We start from the raw sequence: 24,004 nt of genomic DNA on the forward strand, positions 1-24,004 counted from the left end.
CAGTTACCAGGCAAGCGCCCGCTGGGCTGGACTGTGCAGGCAAAGGTGGACATCTACCTATGGCTTGGACCTGCCAGCTATGCCCACAGTGCCATGGAGAATTTGCCTGTAGGATATGAAATTGAATTACCATCTAACACCAACTCAGGGCACAGTGTGGTGCCCTCACCTGCTTGCCTGCTGTATAAAAGTAAGGCACTGTTTCTTCTCAATATTAGCAATTAAGACAGATGACCCCAAATGCTCTAGTTCAGAGGGTTGCCCAACCCTGAAATAAAATAACTGTTCTAAGATGATAATGGCTTCCCTTCTTGCTATCAGAAAAGGCTGGCTTTGTTGCCAAGTGATCAGTTCTGCCACTGACACTTTATAGATATCAGGGAAAGAAAGAACTTGCTCGATTGCAATTTCTGTTCTCTGTCGTATGGATCTGTCTCCTTGTAGAGTAGCATCCCTCAGTTTTCCAATGAAGCTACTTCATAGAACACCTACTAGATAAAAGAGTGATGGGAGATAAAAATTGGCATTTAATACCTTGCAGTAGAGACTTACATCAGTCATCGATTTTAAGTGAATTCAGATGTTTTGCATGACTTCTGAGTGTCTCAGGTGTTTCTTTAGTGAGACAGCACTAGCAGCAGTTCCCCTTGTCAGATCCTGGTTGGACAGCAGCTGATGAATCTTCCCTTCCTACCTGTGTGCTGCACTCTTTCCATGGAGCTGATGTTTCTGTTTTCTCTGCCATGTTGCAGCCTCGCACCTCTTCCAGCTGAGAGCCCACATGTATCAGGCAAGGGGGCTCATTGCTGCTGACAGCACGGGACTTTCTGATCCTTTTGCAAAAGTGACTTTCACATCATGCTGCCAGACCACAAAGGTAAGTTCCAAAGTCTCTTTTGGTGACTGAAAATGCCTTTCTTTTATTCCCAATCAAACTATGAAATGGAAAAACCTTGGTTTTGCAAAGAGATACCTAGCAGGAAAAGTTAGATGCCTGCTGTTAAAGAGGAGATCCTGAGAGTCCACTGCAAACAAGGGAAAAGTTTACATGTTTCCCACTACTCTGATATGAGGTGCCATAGTACTAGTTTATTTTAACTCAGATATCAGATTCACTGGGACCACTGGGACTTTGTAGCAATTGTGCCTTTCCCTACATATTTTTTAAATTGTTTTAATTTGGGCTGTTATCTTTCCTTGTTTTAAAGGTGGGTATAAAGACAATCCCTTATGGTTCTCTTTTCCTCTAGCCTATACATTCAGTCATTGAGCAAAGTGAAGACTTTTATATGGATTGTGTAGCCATGTTAGCTAGCATGGCCCTTTGTGATGGAATTTGGCAGAGCACAGTGGTAGTTTTTAGAGCGCTAACATGGAAATTAGCTGAAAACAGTGAGGTGGGAGACTTAAATGCTGCTAAAATGTGCCCATAGGGAATGGTTTGCCATCTCTCTCAGGAAACTCCAGGGATCAAATGTCCCCTGCAGAGCCCCTAGAGAGAAGTGGAAACTTCTACAGAGTTTCAGCAAGAAGGGTTGAAGTACAGCCCTGGCAAGTGAGCAGGAGGTCAGTCCTTCACAGAACATGAAGAGTGAGTTTCAAAGGTCCTGAGCCCTCTGCAACTACCCTGAAGTTTAAATTGGGCAGGAATTCTGATAATCATCCCACAAGCAGAATTTGCTGGGCCAAATGTGGTCTTGCTTCCCACCAAATTTGGTCTTGCTTCAGAAAAAGTATTTAACCCTCCCATCGAGCCCCTCCCCCCAAAACTTCACAGAAGACTGTTTTAATTTAATTAACTCTAAAATGCCTCTGACAACTTATTCTGTCACCAAGCAAGTTCTGTTGCATGTGCCAAAGGGGCAAGAAATAAAAACCTTTCTAGATTGTAGATGTCTGTTTGTGCTGCTTTTGCCTCAAGGTTATTAATTGATTTTTTTCTGTAATGTGATTTTATCTTCTAATAGAAGATGGTGAATGGATACAATTAAATTAGTGTCTAGATGTACCAGATTCTGGAAAGTAGAATTTTGCCCAGGAAAAATAGAGATTTGTCGGCACAGAAGTGTTAAGTTTATTCACTGCTTGAACAAAATATTGCAGCTGATAACTTGCATGTTTTTATAAGAGTGTCAGCCAAGTGCCAATAAAATGTAGTCAAGAGCCTTATTTCCATTCAAAAGAATGAGAGCAGGTTATGAGTCATTTTGCAGTTGGCACATTTTTCCTCTTTAAATGTTATCTTTGTTAAATATATTTTCTACCTAGACAGTTAAAACATTGTCTATGATGAAATGCTGTAAACATCCACATAATCCAAGTCACAACAAATTTCATTTATTATGAGTGATTTGTGAAAATATATTCTTTTTTTTATTTTTCATGAAGTGTTAAGTGTCATTACATGGAGCTAAAAATAACATTAAAAAAATGTACCCCGGAGAAGTGAAAGCTGGCCTCAGTTAGGGCAAAGGCTTTATTTTAATAGCATTGGCCATGCACCTGCTTTCCTAAACCAACAGCTTTCCTCTAACTTTAATACCGAGGTTTGTCTACATAGACTGGTTGTCATGTATTGATATGCTTGTCAAGGATTTGTGAGGCAAGCAGGGAAATGGAAAAAACTGAGATATCAGCCTCAAAGCAAAAGATTCATGTTCTTCTGGCTGGGAGGAGCTGCTGAAAAATGTTGTGTCTCAGATGTGGCATTGGTCAGGCTGTGGGAAAGGAGGTCACCAGCAGATCCTGCTGAGGGATGCCCAGCCAACCAGCTCACTAAACATTTCTTTGCTTCCATTAGATCATTTCTCAGACATTATCCCCCACCTGGAACCAGACACTGCTCTTTGACAAGGTTGTGCTTCACGGCGATAGAGAGGAAATTGCCCAGTTCCCACCGGAGATCGTCATCGAGCTGTATGATGATGATGCAGTGGTAAACTCAAAATTCTTCTCACTAAAAACCTGGGCTCTTACATCCTACTGCAAGTGTGACAGCAAAGCTGAGTCACTGGATAGGCATTAGATGGATCACTTTGCTGAATAGAGCTCAGCGTTACTGGGGTTTGCAGCTTAATATCTGAGAACAGCCCTGAGATTCACAACATGTCCTTGCAAAGATGTGACCTTGTATTTTCCCCAAGTGAATCTTGATCCCAAAGACCAGTTTACAGAAATCAGAGGCATCTTGCCACCATGCACGTTGAACACAACTGTAAATAGTGGATCTAAATCTGGGTCAAGACCAGGCAGACTGTGACACAGTCTCACTGACTGAATATAGAGCTCAGAAATTTTGGATACTCTGAACAGCCAATAAGTAGTCAGCTTTTCCTCTTCTAGCTGCCTTGCATCTTACCTTGGCCTTTCCTTCAGAAGAAAGGTTTTTTCATAAATACTAAACTCTGCATCATCTTGGCTTCTATGACCCTTGTGAAATCCAAATGCATTTGACTCCTGTGTTCTGCTTTATTTAGGGTAAGGCAGAATATATTGGGTCTACAGTGGCTGCCCCTGTGGTGAGACTTGCTCATGAAAACTATGAACCACCAAAGCTTTGTTACCACCCAGTGTACTGTGGAAGTCTTTCAGGAGGAGATCTTCTGGCTACATTTGAGCTTCTGGAGGTAAACTTGACTTTCTCAACCATTACACTTTTATACCCTGGGCTCACAAAAGCTGCCATGGCATCAAAGTCCTTGACCATCTTGAATTAATAGGAACTGCAGCTGGAGCCATTGGGCCTCACAGTCCCCATGAAACCCCCGTCACCCCCTCCACCCTCTCAGGAGCCACTGTCCACACACCACTGCCAGCTCTTCACTGGCACTGAGTCTTCTTTGCCTGTCACTTACCCTGCCCTAAACTGTGCTCTGGCCTGAGAAACAACTGTGAAAATCCCCCTGCCATTGCAATGACCTGCTGTTTGGAGCAGAACATGGCCCTGACTTTACAAACTTTGGAGTTCCTAATACTGCTTTGACTCTTAGGAAAAGGAGATGGTGAATAATGTGGATTGGTTTACAGAGGTTGAGTTTTCAGATACCCCTACTATATTAAATACATGGTTTCCAGATGCAAGACAAAAGGAAAATTCAGTCCTGGTAGGTGCAGGACTAGGGTGTATCATGCTGGGATTTCAGGCAATTTCAGTGTAATTTGAAGAGCCATCAGTTAAAGGTAACTTCTGTCTGCTGAAAATTTACAGCAGTTTATTCTGAAATCTGAAATTGGAAAAATGTAGAATGTCATAACATGTTTTACAGATGAAACAGGCTTTTAACCATGATAGCTATTTATGTTTATGGTGAAAGCCTGAATTATGACACATGTGGAATATTTCCTCATTATGGTGGTGTCATGGGAAAGAGTGAGAGGCTCAAAGTTCGTTAGAGGAACCTTCCTGTTGAGTCACAAGATACAGAAAGGACCCCCTTGCTTTCTAAACTCCTTCTCAGAGAGGAGCCAGGGGGTGGCTGGATCCAGTCTTAGTCTCAGACTGTCAATAGTTTAAGTCTAAGGAATTTTAGAGGTGTGATTGAACCTTTGTGTGATTTCACTTTTTGGTGAACACAAGAGTATTATATTTTGTTTTGCTCTCTTTTGGGACAAAGAAGCAACACTGTTTGGGGGATATATTCAAGTATGCTCCTAAGAATTTTCTAGAAAGATGACAAGAACTCTAGATAAAAACCCTGAAGTCCTTTATCTTGATGTTCTTTATTATTCTTCTCAGTGACAACACTGTGTGACAACTGTAGAGCATCTCACATGGCAGATAATAGCAATATGAACATTAAAGACATTTTCAGGAAAAGATATGTATGTATTAATGTATGTGTGTATATATGTATGTAAGTATGTACGTATAAACATTTGTCAGGCTTCAAAGCACTGCCAGAGCTGATATGCTGATGGCTTCTTCCAACGTCAGGGGATTCCTGATGGTGCTCTGCATGAGGAAGGAAACAAAACTCTCTCATCTCTGATTTATTCTCATAACCTTGCCTGTGACATTCCATTCTTGGTAACTCTGATCTGCAGGTACTGTTTGGTTCAGCTGAAGTGTGTTGTGTATGAAGTGAATGCTCTTTCCTCTTTTCAAAATGAATGCTATGTCTTGCTGAAGGGATAAAATTAATCTTACAATGAAGCATCCTGGCATTTAGAGAAAGAGTACACTAAAAAAATACAGACTAATGAATATTAGGAGTCTTTATTTTGCTCAGAATGAACTCAGAGTTTATTGATTTCTTTTAATCAAAAAAGCAAAACCTCTTTATAAACCTCCATGTGGATATTTCACTCTATTGTTATTTGAGTACTAGATCATTCCTCACCTCTTGTTCCATGCAGTTATTAAATTAATTGCTTTGGATTTTTACTGATAAAATGTAGAACACATGTGCATGTGAATTATTGCTGGTAATTATGTAAATACTCACCTTTAGGTGCTATTCTAGAAGTTATGCTTTCCACCCATCTTCTCCTTCACCTACAAGGTACCAAGGAACATATCCTTTCTCCCTTATGGTAATTAGCCTCCCACACAACTGTACATAGACAGACAACCTGGTTTAATGAAGCAGAAGATTTCAGTTTTACAGAGCCTTTGAGAGCTGTATCTCACCTGCTTCTCCTCTCAGTAGTGACAAGTTAGCTTAGGGACACTAATGAACTCCAAAAGTCACACTTCCCAGAAGCTGCATATACAGCACTCCTTAGGTACTATGCTTCCAGTGAAAGCTGAGAAGAGCAGTCTGTAGGTTGTTCCCTGCTGCCACAGCCTGAGCTTCTGACAGGACTCATTATCAGGTAATGGCTTCCACTGTTTTATGGAGGAATTTGCTAAATCAGGGCAGGCTTCAGATCTGCCCTGTATGGATTGAGAAGGTCATAAATACACTGTTAAAAATTAGGAAGGTGTTGGGAAATGAAGCCAATGAACTTTCTCACAGAAGGTGAACCAAGCAGGGAGCAAGGCCTGGAGCACAGCAAGAGGCAGAAATATTCACTCCTCAGAGCTAATGTGGAATCTGCTCTCCTCCCACACAGCTGGAACAGGGCAGATACACCTAAATATGCTCCTGAAGCTGGGTCAGGTTCATGTGCAGTCACACACAGAGAGCAGATGTCCAGCCTGCCTCAAGATTTTAGTAGCTGCACAGAGAAGACCTGGCTCTAATGCTGGAGATGTGGTTTGCAAGTTCTCTAATGGTGAGAGCATGCAGTAATGCAGGAACACTATTCCATAGCAGCTGGAGAATAGTATGTCTCTCTGGCAAATCTGTGGTTTAGCTGATGCACGCTGTCTGTTCACCAGCCCTTTTTGACTAGAATCAGATCTAGAATTTTCCTGTAAAAGTCTTCCAAGCAGTTTTGCTCAGGATTTTTGTTAAACAGAATTACCACGCTTTCCATTTTTAGTAAATAGAATGCCATGCTTCAGTACATGCATGTCTTTAGGGCAAACTCTGTCCTACTAGGAAAAGGAGCCCTTTTTTGGAAAGATGCATAAACCCAACCTATGGAATACTCTTTCTGCCCTATGTTTTAGCATCACAGCATGAGAGAGAGCATTCTGGGTCACATTCCTTTCACAGTACAACTGTTCTGCTCTGCAACTGGTCTTAAAAAACTGCACTAAATTGGTGTGTTCCATGTGCCATTCACAGATACCTCTGATACTGATTTTATTCTCCTAAAAACCAGCCTAAGTTAAAACTGCTTCATTTTTCAGATTCCTGAGTCAGATCCAGACAGACTTCCCCCACTAGATCCACCAGATATTGGCCAGATTTACCCAGTCCCAGCCAACATACGGCCTGTTTTAAGCAAATATAGAGTGGAGGTGAGAAACTTTGAATATATCCCTTCTCTAATCTCATTGCCTTTTATTCTCTTATTGAACTGTAACAGTTAGGGATGATGATTTTAAAATCCTAATCAATAGGAATCACATGAAAATAGCATATAGATCCCGAAATGAATGTGGTAAGTTCAGACCAAATTGTTTCTCTGAGGCTGGGCATGTAAGGCTGTTCTTCCACTGAGGCCAGCAGGGGTTATGTCTCAGTCCTGACCTGCTGGGAAGTGACTACTCCTGTGGCAGAGCAGGGCTGGTGGATCCACACTCTGTGCAGCCCAAGGAAGTGTCCACAGGAGATGAACAACTGACATCTCTGGAGCTGAAAGCTGGCATCAGGCATCTCACAGGCTTTTTCAGGGTCCCAGACTTCAGCCAAATGATATCTTCTGCCGGCATACAAATGTCCACACCTTCTCCATCCTTCTCTCTTGCCCATTTTTCCCTGCCAAGTCAGACCCTGCTTGTGTTACCTGATGGCTCTTCCCCAGAAATCCTTTTTCCAGAAGCAATTCCAGCTTTGCATTCAAAGATCCAACAACTGAGCTGCTGAAAAGGAGACAACAGTTATTAGCTCTGCTATATCATTTAGTTAAACTATGGCTTTCTGTACATAGGAATGAGGTTTTGTTAGCAGTATTATTTTGTTTTCTATCTGCTATTGTGAGGTAAATAACCACATGACCTATCCTGCAGATACAAAACAGACAACCTAATCCTTAAACTTAGGTGTTTCTTCAATTATTGGGCTGTGAAGGCCTTCCCACTGCCCCCGCTGCTTTCTTGCTTTATGCTGCTTGTACATTTACATTTCACATTGCTGCATTCATCCCCAGGAGCTGTGGCAGTATCTTCTTGATAACAGTTGGATGTTATAGATTGTTGTAACTTCCATCATTAATTTTGATCATTATTGGATATCATATTTATGTTGTTTTTGGGTTTGTTTTTTTCCTGGTAGTTGTGCACTCCCAATGGGATATGCAGTGATAGGATGCCAGCAGTGGTTTCCCCCAAGACTGAGGGGTTTCTGCAGGTTAACAGTGTTTCTCTCTGCACACCACAGGTCCTGTTCTGGGGTGTTCGAGAGCTGAAGAAAGTGCAGCTTCTCTCAGTAGATCGTCCCCAGGTTCTCATCGAGTGTGCAGGGAAAGGAGTCAAATCCTCTGTCATACAGAGCTACAAGAAAAATCCCAATTTCACTGGCCTTGCAGACTGGTTTGAAGTGGTGTGTACAGAATGCTGTCCCTTGCCTGTCTGTTCTCTGGTTAGGCAAGGTGTAAATTACCATTGTCCTCCTTTTTTTGTCACATAATTTCCTCTGTGTCTTGATTAAATGCTAAGGGTCATCAGTTCTTGTGCAAGAGCTACTGATTTGAAGAGGCTTTAAAAGACTTCTGCTATAACCATATGATAAAAGAAGGTTATGTTCTTCATGTTATGTCCCAAGTAGACAAGCAAATATGTTGCAATCTTATTTTTACTGACAGGTTGGAACTTGTGGGCTGCTAACAGGAATATATTTAGTACTCTTTGCTCCTCCTTTCCCATTTTGCTGGGTAGTGTTCAATTTCCTTTATTTTCGTTCCATTCTTTTAACTTTCCTTTGTGTGTAACTGGGCTATTAAGGGGATTGATAATTTCTGGTATATGAGCTCAGCACCTTTCCACATTGTTACACTTGCTTTCATGAATTCCAAATAATGTATTGCCTGTTTGTTGGGTTATAAGAGCTGGCACTTTCAGTGGACAAAAGTCAGCATCAGAAAATTACAGTCTGTTCAATTTGCTCTTGTTACTAGGATCAAGAGCGAATTTTATTTACAAGAGAAAAGTATATCAAAATAATAACATGGATACTGAAGTAGTTTCTACAGTATTTTTAGCTTCTATTGTATATGTCCTGAGAGCTCTTTTCCCCTTGGTAGTTCATCCTATAAAGCATGTAACCACCCAGGGTCCACATCTCATGGCTGGGCAAGCTGAGGCAGATAGGGTTAATAGCCTTCAACACAGCAGCAGTGGCATTAAGACTCACAGCTTCCACCACAGCATTCATTCCTTGTGAACATTCCTGATTCTCATTTTATTCTAACAAGAGATGCTTGAATATGACAGCATGGGATTCATCTCAGCAGCACAGTCTGTACAGATCATTCTGTATTCTTAAGAACCAAATTTTCTCCAGATTTTGTAGAAAACCAAAACCATACTGCCTGTGCTGAATGCATTTTACACTATGAATTATGTTAATAGCAGAGGAGGAGAAGGGAGGGAGGAGTAAAAGCCTCATTGCTGTGCATGAGAAATATTTTATACATGTTCTATATTCTCTAGCAATTCTCATGCTGCTGTCTGTCCTCTGCACTAGGAGCTGCCTGAAAATGAACTTTTGCATCCACCACTAAGCATCTGTGTGGTTGATTGGAGAGCATTTGGGAGAAGTACACTTGTTGGAACACATACCATCAACTGTCTCAAGCAATTCCTATGTAAAACCCCATTGGGTCCTCAAGCAGCATCTAACAGAGTAGACATTGCAGAAACTGAGAAAGGTAAATGTTCAATTCTGACCCCAAATAAAAAGACAAAGGACCTACTTAGAGGCTTACACTTAGAAGTGTGCTTTATTGTGTTGAGCATATGTTCAAACCCTTAATTACATGATTATTTGATGATCATCAAATGCTATGGTAGTATTTTTGGCAAAACCTTACCTAACTTGCAAAGTTTCAATCTCAGCTTCACCTGAGTCATCCCAGCCTGCTGAGCTATCCCAAGAAGAACCGTTTCTACCTGATCACATCTATGCCCAGGTGGAGCAGGGTAAATGGACAGTGGTAGAGCCAGACTCATCCCTCACAGCACTTCCTGCCACTGAACCAGAGCACTCTGCCTCTGAGCCAGGGAAGGAGAGGAAACAGAAGGTGGGTACAGCTGAAGCTGTCAGCTAACTTACTCCTGAATCTTACAGACTTTAGCCCTTCCTTATAAAGTGGCAACCTCCTGCTGACCTCAGGTTTAGAGATTCTGGGTATTGATGTTAACACCCACACTATCTTGCTGGCCCTCAAAAGAACTAGTTAACAATGCAGCTTTGACCCCATGGACTTTCATGACTCCTACTAATAGATTCTTGAAATACTTGCAGACTCAAGCAGGAAAAGCCAATTTGTATCTGAATGTTTGCATCCCTTAAAACATCATTGCCTAGTTATCTGTGTAGATTTTTCTGTTGTTTGGGTTGCTTCTATGGCAATGTCTCCAGTATTCAAAGTCTTGGCATAGTCAGTAGAAAATATAGAGATACCTTTAATAATATGATGATCATGATGAAGTGTCTTGGAGACACAGACAGGAATTCATATTGCATTTTATTTAACTCTTGAAGGTTGAAATTTTCTACGTATATATCTGTTCATATAATGTCACAAGTCAGATGATTAGTTTTAATCAGTTCTAGTGCTTTCTCCATCATTTGGTAGGATATGAAAAAATCCATCCGACGGTCAACAAAGAGGAGAAAAAGAACGATTGCAGATGAATCAGCTGAAAATGTTATTGACTGGTGGTCAAAATACTATGCTTCTGTGTTCAAAATGCAAAAGGTGAGTCACCCAGCATGCCCGAAACTCTCATGGATGAGCAATGTTGTAAAAGTTGATTTACTGCTGAATGATTCCTTTTCGGTATTACACTCATAATGAGGAGTTTGTCCATCGTGTTTTTCTTTTGAAAGGCAAAAGGAATTTTTTCCAATGAAGGAAAACCTGAGGAGAGTAAGTAAACTATTTGCATTTTTCTATTATTTTACACTACTAATACTTTCTCTGCTTTAGCTTCTCTACTATTTTACTGGCAACAATTTTCTGGTAACAGAGAACTGATGGTATGCTGGGCTCTTTCCTCTACAGCTGATCAGATGGTGGGTAGGTTAAAACTTCACAGCCAGTGTTGGGTTAACATGAATTTCCTGTCATTCAAATCTCGTGCACAAAGATTTGCCAATTTGAAGTCCTAAATGATACAAGGTAGAGATTATCCTAATCTTAGGCTGCATGTGTAACAGGTTCAGAAAAAGAAGCTACTCTCAATTTTGAATCCAGTTCAGGGTCAGTGATGCAGGAACAGGTTCTACTAGGTAACTTGTAGTCATGTGTGTTATTTCCATAGCCGAAAAGCTTTATCTAGCTCAGGTTTTAGCAAAAATATTTTTCACAAGAACCTAAAAGAATTGGCCAGAAATAGGCTCTGTGTGTGTGTGTGTGTGTGTGTGTGTGTGTGTGTGTGTATGTCTCCACACATATATGTTCTATGGCTCAACAGGTCCTCCCACAGTCATATGAACTCCAGAAAATTTTATTTTTGGACAAATAGGACTGCTTGAGAAGGCTGAGAAAGTAAACAAATATTTACTGTTTACACAGAGCTGCTATTCAGAATGAAATCAGTCACCTTTCCATGCCAGAGCTGACTGCACTCCACCAGTGAATGAGGTGATTTCTGGTTTAAAGGAGGTGTTGAGGTTGCTCTGGATGGAAGACATGACCTAACTATCACATGGTATCATCCTGGAAATAGCAGATAGCAGTGCTTCAGTGATCAGCAGGGCTGCTGAGAGATGAGGAGGAGATCAGTTTCTGAGTGAAGCTCATTTGTACACATGGAGGAAATATTTACATGGAAAATGTTTTAGAAAGATGTTCTGTTCACTTACAATTGTGACATCACCCATAGGCTAGTCAGCCAGTTGTGTCATATTCTTTCTGAATGATGACTTCAGTCCTTGTAAATATTCTTTTGATCATTTTTGTTACAAATTTTCACCTGTGATGATAAACATTATACATACAGGACATCTCTAACATAAAATACATATCTGTGCTGTCAAACACACATGAACTACTAAAAATGAAGGCAAAGTGAACACAAAATCCAGATTTCAGCCAAAGAACTGAACCATCTCAGTGTCACTTTTGAGGGTTCACCCTCTTTTTGTTGGGAAATCCGTTCTCAGTGTTTGGAATTTGACTTTAATCTGGTCTACCTCCTCCCATTTCTCACACTTCTAGGCTTTCACCAGGTGAGATACACCCTATTTTGTGATACTTTTAAGCAGAGAATTACTTGAATCATTCTGATACCTGAAGTAGCTGTCAGCCTAAATAACAGGTTTGAGTCTTAAATAAACCTTAAATTTTATATGAAAGCTGTTAAGATATATTTATTCGCATTGGGAAAGAGTCAGAGAGGGAGAAAGAGGTGTTCTGGGAGGTTGCCATCAGGGAGGGAGTGATACAGGACACCATCACACTTGGTCCAACATTCTTGTTATGAAGACTGGTAGCCACTGAGAGCATAAAATGCCACCTCTCTGCCTGGGAGGATCAGTGGCAAAAGAGAGGATCCCTATGACTGGCAGTAGAGGAATTAACAGAGAAGGAGCAAGAGTGACACTTAAAAAATGTATTTTTCACCCTTGTTTGAAGCATTTTATGTGCTTTGCTTACTAAAACCTACATGATGTCATTAAATTTCTGCAGGTAAGCAGACTTCTGACCACATAGCCTTGATCATAGAGGATGAGCCAGACAGAAAGAAGAAGGATAAGACATTGAAAAGGGTACAGAAGGAAACTCCAAACCTAGCAACACTGCAGGTAAGAGAAAAGTAAGTCTGAGGTAAGGCTGTTGTTATTCACTGTCTCTCCAAACTTTGGCATCAGTAGCTGAGTTTGGCAAACCTTCCTTATATATATTTCAGACACTTTAGAATGAATAAAACACACTAAATTATAGTGATAACACACTTCAGCACAAGGGACATAGAGGAAACCAGGGTCTCATAGAGTGGATGTGGCCCACTTGGTCTTAGACATACAATTTATCTGTGTAGACAAAGCCAAAGAGACTTCAGTGAAATTCAGTTTTGTTGTTTGCATGTAAAATACTGTAGTTAGAAATCTCAAATTTCATGTTGGAAATATTGCAGCCTGTTAAGAATGTCTTAAAAAAGAGATGGAAAGCATTGCTGTGATTGCTAGTGCATTGTCCCTAATGGGAAATAATATTCAACTCACATTAGATTTGGCTGGGCAATGACAGAAAGAATTCAAAGAAAACTATATGGGTTGTGCAAAATGTCTGGAGAGATAAGAGGTTTTTAAAGATTGGGGCTGTTTGGATTAGATTGTAGCTGAATGAATGGGAATTTGAAACTGCTGTTTCCATTTTTTTTTTGAGATGGCAGTAGTATAGGCCCTTCTATTTCACACTGAATAACACTTGATAAATTACTGGGGGAGAGTAGTGAAAAAACATGCTCTTTGAAAAATGATTTGCTCTTTCAAGCTATCCAAGAGCTCTGTCCCCACAGCACTTTATTATTGTCTGCTTTGCTCTCAAGTCCTCACACATTAACATAACAGAATGGGTCAATATAACAAAGAAACAATGCAGCAAGGAAGCAGAAACAAAGAGCAGCACATCCACACCTTTTCACTCACACCAGTGCTTACAAATGCTCATTTTGGCCCCTCCAGAGTCACTTCCACCTGCTGCATTAATGTGTTATTTCAATAGCTGGGAAAGGCTTTGCTGAGGACGAAACCAGTCCTGTTTTAAGTGGAGAATTAACTTTTTTCTTCAAGGACTTTTGCAAAACCGTGGTTTTTAATAAAGACTGCATTTTGGGTAAAAATGGATTTTTATTCATTCTCTAATAAAAAAGTTGCCATAAATATATTCACTGCACCACAAAATGTCAGCATTCTTCTATTTTCAAAGATTTATGAAGGAGACTTGGAGAGTGAATTTAATAACTTTGAGGACTGGGTGAAAACTTTCCAGCTCTTAAGAGGAAAATCTAATGATGAAGTTCATGCTGACGCTGAAGACAGAATAATAGGAAAGTTTAAGGTAAGCTTTTAATGCTGATTAAATGGGTAATAATTACGAGACTTTAAGGTTTTCATCATTAGGTTTTAATACATATTTCAAATATGCCAGGGATGAAAGAAATAAACATTGATAGTCTGTTGTAAATAGAATTATTTTATTATATCTATCTTTCCTTTCCCATTATCTGATAGAAAATCGCAGCGTCCAACACCAGGTGTTCACTGCTGTTTTGAAATAAGGAATTACAAGTTTGAAATCAGAGAGGGGAAAGAAGGGATATATTATGCAGTCCAGATTTCACTAATGGAACTTTATTACTGCACTACCAGTTACAGAACCTTATATGTAATTTTATGTAATTTAAGTGTAGACCCTCACAGCTACAGCCTGATCCAGGGCTCTGTCAGGCAATCTGAAAAGTTCAAAGCATGAGTAATGTTATTAGGATTTGAAGCACTTTGAAGTTTAGAGGAACTGATTAAACTCTTTGATATCTCAATTAGTTTGCAATGCAAATTTCTGTACAAATGACTTGTTAGTTTCTTTCAGGCAGTACTCAGCAACATGAGTCAATATTGATTTTTATGAGTTGTATGGTGGCTGCAGAAATGCAGTTGGATTCCTGTCACACTGTTGTGAAACTTACCTGGTGGAATTATTAATTTGCCAATATAGAGTTAAGGTCAAACTATTATTTTTAGAATACTGATGATAAGAAAACTGATTTAGAGCACCTGCACTAAACTAACTGGTGTTAGTTTTAAATAGTCAAATAAAAAGCTAAGAGCATGCAGGTACTCCTTGTAAACATCTAGATGTGATAGCACCATGTTACAGAGAAAAGACATTTTAAAAGGTGATTAGTGCACTGAAGACTGGGTTCCCTGTGGGTGGTATCACAAAATAAGTCGCATGAATAATGTTTTTTTCATTCAAAGGGTTGTATTTGTATTGCACTTGATCTGTTTTCAAGGTTGATAAAAGTCAGTGTCTTACCAGGGCTCCTTCTGCATATACCCAAGTCCTGAGGATGGCAGCTTGCTGGATGGAGGGCAACCCCGTATCCTGCAAGGGATTCCCCCAAACCACTCTGTCAAAGTGCTCATCAGGGTTTACATTGTGGCAGTAAGTAGACAGATGCTCATATAACCTTGAAATGACTTGGATGTTTCTCTTCAACTCAATTTACTTTTAGTGTCTTTGCAGTGAAGATTCTGAAAATCCTTCTCCATGTGGTTTGGGTTTTTTTCTGGTCATATTTCAGACAATGTTTCATACTGTAGAAATGGGTGTTCAGAGTAGAAAATGTTATATATATTCCTCAGAAGAAATCTGGAAATTTCTGCAAGACTGGAGAATCACTTTACTTGTTCAAACTTAAAGTGTTGGATACATAACTAACATAGTTAGACAACCTGTTCCAGCCACACTATGCAAATATGGCCAGTTTTAATCAGTAGAGTTGTTTCAAAATGACACACATTTGAGCAAAACCTCAGTAAGGGGGAAATGGTAGCATATTTTGGGGGGCTGTGAATTTCTCCCCAGTTTGAATTATCAAATTGCTACGTGTTGTGAATAAATTTTGGGGTCAATAAAGGTAGAAATCCAGAGGACAAAGTGATGAGAGAGAACAGTGTGAGAGGTAAAAAAGGTAGAAAGAACTGGTATTTCAGAGAAACAAGAGAGTTGCAGGTAATCTAAGACAGAAGGATGCCATGCAGAGAGTCTGTGGCAACAAAACACGAAGAGATTGTTTTACTTCCTGAACGAATATAAAGACTTAGAGGTCTTTTCCAACCTTAACAATTGTGTGACTCTATAAAGAATTGTTTTGCACTGTTCAAGGATCTGGAACAATATTTTTGGGTAAACCTTTCCTGAATCCTACCTGCACTTGTGCAGTCAGCTTCCTCCTCAGCATTGCCTCTCCTGCTCAGCTTTTCCCAATTTAGTGATGGGACAGCATTTCCAGCTTTGCAAACTCTCTTCTCCAGATCATCTTTTCCTAGTAGCCTACAGGCCAAATTTTACATTATGTGAGGCAAGCAAAACCCCTGAACTTCCAGAGGCCCCAGGACTGGGCAGGAAAACCATAGTCTTGCATAGGGACCATGCTGCATTTTGGCAAACTTCTTGATTACACAGTTTTTCTTCTTAACAGGCATTTAACCTCAGCCCAGCTGATCCAGATGGCAAGTCAGATCCCTACATTGTGCTGAGACTGGGCAACACAGAAATTAAAGACAGGGAAAACTACATCCCCAAGCAGCTAAACCCTGTATTTGGAAGGTCAGTGGTGACTTATTTTTGTATTTAGTGTAATTTGTGCTTTATCACTTGCTACCACTGTTGCTATTACTGTTACGAAGGGTTTGCTATATGCTGATTCCTGCCTGTTTGGATGTTTTGTAATCCTGAAGGTTAAAACATTGAGAATTGGTGTAACACAGTATGATAAGAAAATATTTCACTTTCATACCCATCAAAACACACCAAGTAATGCAATCTGTGAGAGGTTTTGCAAAATGAAGCGTGAGAGGAAATGAGGCAGCAAATATTGTCTGTGCAAATTAAAATAATCATTAAGTTAAGTTTAAAGCAAAATAAATATCAGAACAGTAAAGTGTAATTTCACAATCTTTGTTGCCATTTCAGGGTGCTAAATAAATCTCATAGTTTTAGGACGTATGAGTTTTTTAACTCATACAGCCATCTGAAAGGGGGAGCCAGGGACTAGCTGTCAGTAAATATCTAGTTTGTATTATCAATGCTTTATTCTTATTTATATTTTTAATACTTACAGCTGTGAGGGTTTTTTCCAGTAAATTTCCCTATTTTAAGAAGGTTGAAAATATTTTGAATAGGGATGGAAGAACATTAGTACAGAGAAACTATACTATTTTGGACCAAAAGACTCTAGAACAGTGAGGGGGAAAGTACAAAATTCACCCATCAGGAGAAAAAGCTCAGTTTTGTCTGTGCTTTGGAGAAATCTGGAGCCACTGTTGTGGTGATCAGGATGTCCTGTCTTTCACTAATTTGTCAAATCCCTTTTACAATCACTTTTATATTTTCAACTTCCCTAAACATCTCGGCAATAATGATTCCTGAAAAATGCACCAAGTGAAAAGGGAATTCTTATCTTTGCTTTTTTGAAATTTGTTTAGAACTTTTGCCTAATCATTTTATTGGGTGCCCCCAAAAATCCTATATTCAATATTTAACCTACAGCTTTTGCAAGAAAACAGCAAAGACTTAGATGTCTCATCTGGGTGTTCTGAAAAACCTGTGAGAACTCTTACATACAGCTTCATTAACCTTAACTGAATTCAGGATTGTAGGACCAATCTTAGAACTGTACACAGAGCGCTACAGATGCAGGAGAAAAGATATACTTTTGCACTGTGTATTTCCAGCATGTTCAAATTTTTAATTAAAGCCAAAAGCAGTACAAAAAAAGCTCATTGCTTATTAGAAGAGACACCATTCACACTCACCACTCACTGTTTGCATGGCATTAATTAGCTCATCCTTTTAGGCTTCAAAATTGATTTCACTTCATGTAGGTCTCAATTTTTCCTGTAGATCCTTTGAAATCCAAGCTACATTCCCCAAGGATTCATTGCTCACAGTCTTGATCTATGACCATGACTTCATTGGGACAGATGATCTTATTGGAGAGACTAAAATTGATTTGGAAAATCGTTTCTACAGCAGACATCGAGCTACCTGTGGGTTACAGAGTCAATATGAAATGTAAGTATTTCTTCAGGCAGCAGCAGAGCTCACAGTGAGTGACTTGACTTGAAGGAAAAATTACAGATGTGTTCCAGATATTATGCTTTCTCCAGCACAAAAGTGTCACAGGGGGTATTTTAATTAAAATTCACCAAAGAGCTTAGTGGTGGCTTTGGGTAGCTGCCAGCCTCAGTGGAAAGTGGTTATTTTTAAATTAACAGCACTGTTTGTTCAAGAAGTATTTTAGATAGTAAACAGCTGATTTTTACTACATACCTGCTTGATAAACTGCCTTTGGACAGGCATAAAGGGCAAACGGGAAAAAATCTCTCAGAGAAATGATGCCAGGGCTCTACCCTGCTCTCTGTTATTCAGCTGCAGCTGCAGTGATTTCAGCAGGGCTGGTGGGGCTGGTTTGGCACTGGGGGAGAGCAGGAGTAGAGCAGGGCTGCTGACATAGCCTGTGTAACAGGGTGAGTCGTGGGGCAGTGAGGCTGAGCTCCTGCTCCCTGCCAGAGAGCTGCACTCTCTGGGATGTTGTGCATAAAAATTCATTAATACAGAGAAAGTAAATCTAGAATAACTCCACTGCTCTGGGCTGGGGCACTTACTGGAAGATGTGCATTTGGGGCTCTTCTGTTTTTGTTTCTCATTTTATCTACAAGCCAAGGGTGTACAATGTCAAAAAGCTATCCAGAAACACAGACCAAACCTCAGAGCTTCTCTTGCCAGCTCAATCTCCAGTGTGAGATATTTCTTTATGTGCTTATTCCAGGTCCCAGATAACCTGAGCTTGTCCTTTGCATCTGGGAGCTGCAGAATATTTCTCCTTGAATGGAGGCAGCACATGTAAACTTGAATCTTTTAGGTACAACAGGGAACAAGCTCTGTTCCCTTTCCTCATGGGAAGCATGCCCATGCTGTTACTTTATCTGAGCTGTGGACAAGGCTGCCTCAGGGGCTCCTGTGTTTTAAGAGAAAGGAGTGGTTGATCTCCAGGACCTGAGCAGACAGAGGGAGGTGTATCAAGGAAGAAGTGCTGGAAAATTCAAAGGAAAAGTTTGACTAAGCAGATATGAGGGCCACTGAGCATGAAGCAAGTCTCTGCATGGAAATTCCTGATCTGTCAGTGCACTCTGCTGAAGAAAAACCTTACCCCTCCTGCTTCATTCTGTTCCCTCCTTGCAGAGAAGGGTACAATGCATGGCGAGACGCAGCCAAGCCAAGCGAGATCCTCACCAGGCTGTGTAAGGACTACAGGATAAGTGGACCCTTCATGCGACCGGGGGAGATACAAGTAGGAACAAAAGTCTTCAAGGGGCAGACAGTCTTCACAGAAGATGAGAATGGTAATGAAGAAGTTCAGCATCCTTCCATTGCACGGTAGCAGTACCAGCAGCCTGCCAAGCTGTAGTTAGAGCCCTGTTGTGCTGTGAACTCTGATGTCAGATTGCTGGAGCCTGTGTCTAATTTTAAACACTCAGTTAACTGTGACAATGAAGGCTGTGTCTGCATTAGCTTTTGCTGTAGCTTAATTGCAAAGAATCTGTAGATTTAAACAGTTGTTGCTGAAGACTTGACATCCCCATGGCAGCTGTTGGGGAGCACCTTGGGCTAGCTTCTAGCTGATCCCAAGGATGGGATGTCCAGGATTGGTGGGAGTACAGGGGAGTTCCCTCTTGGAACCTGTCTTCTGGCTCAGTGTTGGTCTGAAAGGAGTCCAGTTTGCATGCTCTGAAATCCTTCCCCACAGCATATCAGAGCATGGGACATCAGAGAGAGTCTTTCAAAAAATCTATTCTCTGTCTAAATTGAAACACTAGAATAGGCAGACCCAAGAAGTGAGAAGAAGAGGGAAGGGAAATACTCAAGGTCAGACAAGTCTCTGAGCATAGTTAGATTCCAGGCCACTTAGCTGCCAGTCCTACTTTACCTACTTGTCTTTCCTTTCTGTTGGTTTTTTCCTCCCCTTGGTTATTACCACTCTGAGATCTCTTCTGAAGCACTGACATAGCACTGTGTAAATCCAGGGATCTGTGGGGTCTGTGAATCCAGATGGCAGGACAGAACTTACTGTCAGAGCTCCCAGGTTAAAAAGAGGTCAAAGCAATCAGGACCTTGAGTGTTTATATCACATCAGGATGGAGTGAGACAGTCATCACTGAAAGGTGTCCCTGCCCATGGTAGGGGAGTTGGAGGAGGTTGTCTTTTAACATTCCTTCCAACCCAAACCATTCTATAATTCAGTTTTATAATTAGGATAAGGAAAAAAAGATGTGAGGATGGAGCCTTTTAAGGAGAAAAAGAGGAATTGGTCTTGGAGACAATAGTGGACAGACACCGTGGCAGTGAAGGAAACCTCTTCGTTATCTGTGTTGATTTGTCTTTGACGACATTCTTTTTGGCAACTACAAAATGCAGCTCACACATTGAGTGGAAGGCTGCCATGTTGAAGGGAGAAGAGTTGTTCCATTTTTGGTTTCTTGTCCTGAGAGAGATTTTGACTCCAGTATTGCTGTTTGTTTTCCTCACTGGCAGATGACTGAGTGTGACTACCAGCAATAGGATCTCTCAATCAAAATTCTGGTTCACTAAAATGAGCTTCAGACAAACCAATGTCAGATAAGATGATGGAAATCAGAAGTAAAGAAATATAGAACCAGATGGCAAAGACCAAAGTACTTATGTACACAGGTTTTTCAAGAATGTACAGAAATAGTTTATAGCACACAGTCTTTACATCATTTCTATCCAGATTGCTGTTCTGACAGGTACATCTGGGTCCTATTTCCTGATGGATTTCTGTGGTGGCCATCATTTGGATCTGTAAAACTAACAAAGACATAGATTTGAGCTTTAGAGGAGTACTCAAAAGGGAAAGCAATACCACTTCCACTGTACAGGTAGAGAAAGTTATACTTATCCATCCAGCTTTAACTTGCAAGGGAAGGAATAATGTAACTTCGCTCTAGGAACAAAGAAGTTAGGATAGAACAGAATAGTCCAGCTGGAACAGACCTAAAAGAATCATCCAGTCCAACTGCCTGTCCACTACTCCCAGGTAGTCTAGGACTACCTGTAGCCAATGGGAAGAAATATGCATCTTCAGAGGCAAAAAAAAAAGTTTTTATAAAGGTGTCTTTGAGAGAATATGGGATATCATAGGATAATCCTTGTCATTGCTACTGAGGCTGCCTGACTAAATAGCAGCTAGAGACCTTGCTTTTAGCTGGCTAAAATTAGATGTTTGTGCACAAGAGGGAACTAAGTTTCATAACCACAGGATCATCCTTCCTCAATCTCTGAGCCATTAGGGAGGATTTAATACCTACTGCTTAAATTCCAAATGAGTCTTTTGCCAGCTATCAGTAATTCAGACATAGCAACATGCGTAGGAAAAATGACAACAGTTTGTTGACACAAATAAATCTTAACCTTCTCACTCAGGGACTTCTAATCTAGAAGATAGCACTTGTCAAAAGTCTGGGGTCCTTTTGTGTGGAGCCCACACAAAAATGGAGGAAAGAGAAGCTCAAGAGCTCAAAAGGCTTTCTCTGCTTTCTAATATCCTCCCTACTTTCAATATTAGCATTGGTCTTCCTTGAGGTGGCATTCTCTGGGATTCTCTGGGTCTTACTTCCAGTGGCCAAGGTGAGGTGGTCAGGAGGTGACATATTCCTGCCCATGGACTCCAATTCTCTTCCTTTGAGGATTCAGTTCTCCAAAGGGGTCTTTACTGTTGCCATCACAAAGCAAAACAAGGTGTAGTTAACGTCTAGTGCCTATTTACTGTCAACTTTGTCAAATCCAAGTCTCCTTGTCTTTCACAGGCTTTAAAAATTTGCAATTTTCTGTAGAAAGAATAGTTGACATGTTTCTTCCATCTTACTGTTAAAAACTGCTGCTGCAATAGTGAAATTATTTGCTGTTTTTACAGGAAAACTGCTGCCTAAGTGCTAATCTTCTAGTTACCCCAGTGGGTACGCTTATTTATGCAAATCAGAAGCATTTCAAGGCCCTTCTTTATTTAGCTGCAATACATGAAAAAAACCTTCCTCTTAAGCAAAATTTTGAGTACCTCTAATAATGAGAAGTATTTCCAAAGGGTTCAATATTATAATTCAGCTCTCATTGTTCTTTTTGTTTTACTCTTTCCCTTAGAGGAGCCAGTTGAATCATATGAACATCTCTCCTTAAAGGTTTTACGTGCTTGGGAAGAAATCCCTGGAGCTGGATACAAACTGGTCCCAGAGCACATTGAGACTCGGCCTCTCTATCACAGGGATAAGCCAGGAATGGAACAGGTAGAGCAGCTCAGAGCTGGAGGTGATGGCAGACCCAGGAGCAGTTTTCATTTCCTCCAGTTATTGTGGTTTCTATTTGTAACTGCAAATTTACAGTCAGCACCCCAGTGTTGCACCAAATGCGAGGCTTTGTGCAGAATCAACCTGGAAATTGTCACCCATATGTGTATACAGCCAATTACCCAAATACACAGTAATCACACAAGGTGTAACTGTGAATTTTCATTCTTTTAAATGCTTTACTTTATTAAGTTAACAAAACCTCTGCTTATAGCTAAACTTGATTCTTTCTTTTTCCTGTTCATCACATACTATTTTTACATGGATTTTACCTTGAAACTGACAATGTTTGAGCTCTATTTCAACTTCACTAAATACCTTTTGAGAGATTGAAAGAATATATGTGCATGAAGAAGATATTGTATAGATGAATCAATCTATATTTAATCTATATTTTAATTAATCTATATTTAATCTCAATATTAATCTCAATATTTAATCCTAGATTAAATCATAGCCACAGGATATTGAGCTGGTTGGTGCTTTTGCATGGTTGGTGATTTTGGATGTCAGAACTACATTTAAAGCCTTTTAAAGCTTCTGTAAAACAGGGTTACAGGGATGTTTATCTCTTTGTCTTCAAGGGTCGTGTACAGATGTGGGTTGACATGTTTCCTAACGATATGCCTCTGCCAGGACCCCCTGTGGACATTTCACCAAGAAAACCCAAAGGGTAATACTCTGTCCTTTCCTCCCACCACAGTGGCAACAACTCTTCAAAGACTGAGTCTTTCTTAAGTGTCTGGAAATAAATAGAAAAAGAACTACTAAAACAAACCTCTCCAGTCCTGAGGAAAGTTTTCCTAGATTCACATGACTTCAAGTCAAACAGGACCATCTAATTTGGTTTCCTCCATTAAACAACTCAAAGAACTGTTGGTGTTTTTTTCAGCAAGAGCTATCACACACCCCTTACAAAGATATCCTTTTTTCATAAAGAGATTGCAGGTAGCTAGAGGCAAGTAATTCTGATGTTATCATCTACTTGTTCAGCTGCAAGAAGTAATTCTGGTTTCACTACCTCTTTCACTGAGATAACTTACTTGACCCTGGTTAAGCTCTTTAATCTGCTGTGACAGTATTACATGTATTGGATATCCAGCAATTTGTTCAAGGATAAGATCAAGAAACACATAAAGCAGCATAAGTAAATGAAAGAAGGCTATTCCCAACAGATCTCATCTATCTACATAGTCCTTCAAGCTAGTTAAATATTGTAAAGAAAACACAAAAAAGAGAAACAGAGTTCTCAGCCCATCCTATATTTTAACAAGGCCTTTCCTGGGAATTTCATGTTTAAAACATCATCAGGTACTATTCCTATATTATTTGATATGACAAACAAACAAACAAAAACCAAGAATCCATATAGCACTTAACTTCCTTCAGTCCAGAACTTCCTATAAAACTCCTTAACAACAAGCATGTTCCAATCTAAAAAGATTTAAAACTAATCATGCTCCTAAAATAAAATTGTTGCTGCAATTTTTGTAGTCTCCTAAAGCAGGGGAAAATAGTCAAACATTAATTATGAGGAAAGAAAAAACAGTATGTGTAGACACAAGTTACACATGTTGCTGACAAATGCATATTTGCTGCAGCAAAACAGGCTCCAGCCTCTATAAAACTTCAAACACCTTGTGAAAACATCTCTTATTGACAATCTTCTATTGAATGAGGCTCAGGTGGAGCATTGCAGATTCAAGATTCTTTGGCTGTTGCAGAGGCTTGGTTTTCATGGAGCTCCTTGATGGTAACTTCTTAAGCAAATTGTTCCACAAACTGAGATTGAGCCTATTTTCAAGACAAAATATGTCATATCAGAAAAATCATATGTTGGTGTTCTCAAAAATAGTTTGTCTTTTTTATGTATTTTGCAGTTCATGCAAGGACTCAAGGAATACCTAAAGTTTTCAGTATTAATTTTTTATGTCACCTGCAATATCTGTATTTCAGGACAAGTTTTGAGAGCTTTGGATGGCCACCATAAATGTCTGCATGTAGGGAGTGGAAAGGATGGGGAAACTTTAATTCCTTTTACTGTTCTTTCAAAAGATGATTTTACCTGCTTAAATGCAAGTATCTCCAAGCAGTGCTTCTCTTCCCCTTTAATGCACTAGATAGCACAAAATGCA

At 40.0% G+C, this 24,004-nt stretch overlaps 1 protein-coding gene across 1 annotated transcript in view; it reads left to right on the forward strand.

The window, feature by feature from the left end:
- FER1L6 (fer-1 like family member 6) overlaps positions 1-24,004 on the forward strand; it is a 57,844-nt gene that overhangs the window by 25,044 nt on the left and 8,796 nt on the right. The window contains exons 15-32 of the mRNA XM_085049853.1: positions 4-190; positions 753-877; positions 2,801-2,935; positions 3,477-3,626; positions 6,740-6,850; positions 7,932-8,093; positions 9,237-9,420; positions 9,608-9,792; positions 10,351-10,473; positions 10,605-10,644; positions 12,409-12,524; positions 13,651-13,782; positions 14,764-14,889; positions 15,929-16,056; positions 17,353-17,523; positions 18,694-18,854; positions 21,667-21,809; positions 22,454-22,542. Coding sequence (XP_084905979.1) covers positions 4-190; positions 753-877; positions 2,801-2,935; positions 3,477-3,626; positions 6,740-6,850; positions 7,932-8,093; positions 9,237-9,420; positions 9,608-9,792; positions 10,351-10,473; positions 10,605-10,644; positions 12,409-12,524; positions 13,651-13,782; positions 14,764-14,889; positions 15,929-16,056; positions 17,353-17,523; positions 18,694-18,854; positions 21,667-21,809; positions 22,454-22,542 — 2,468 coding nt within the window. The remainder of the gene's footprint in view (positions 1-3; positions 191-752; positions 878-2,800; positions 2,936-3,476; positions 3,627-6,739; positions 6,851-7,931; positions 8,094-9,236; positions 9,421-9,607; positions 9,793-10,350; positions 10,474-10,604; positions 10,645-12,408; positions 12,525-13,650; positions 13,783-14,763; positions 14,890-15,928; positions 16,057-17,352; positions 17,524-18,693; positions 18,855-21,666; positions 21,810-22,453; positions 22,543-24,004) is intronic.

This window comes from Lichenostomus cassidix, chromosome 2, assembly GCF_008360975.1.
Source record: "Lichenostomus cassidix isolate B80296 chromosome 2, HeHo_3.0, whole genome shotgun sequence".
Taxonomy (NCBI): domain Eukaryota; kingdom Metazoa; phylum Chordata; class Aves; order Passeriformes; family Meliphagidae; genus Lichenostomus; species Lichenostomus cassidix.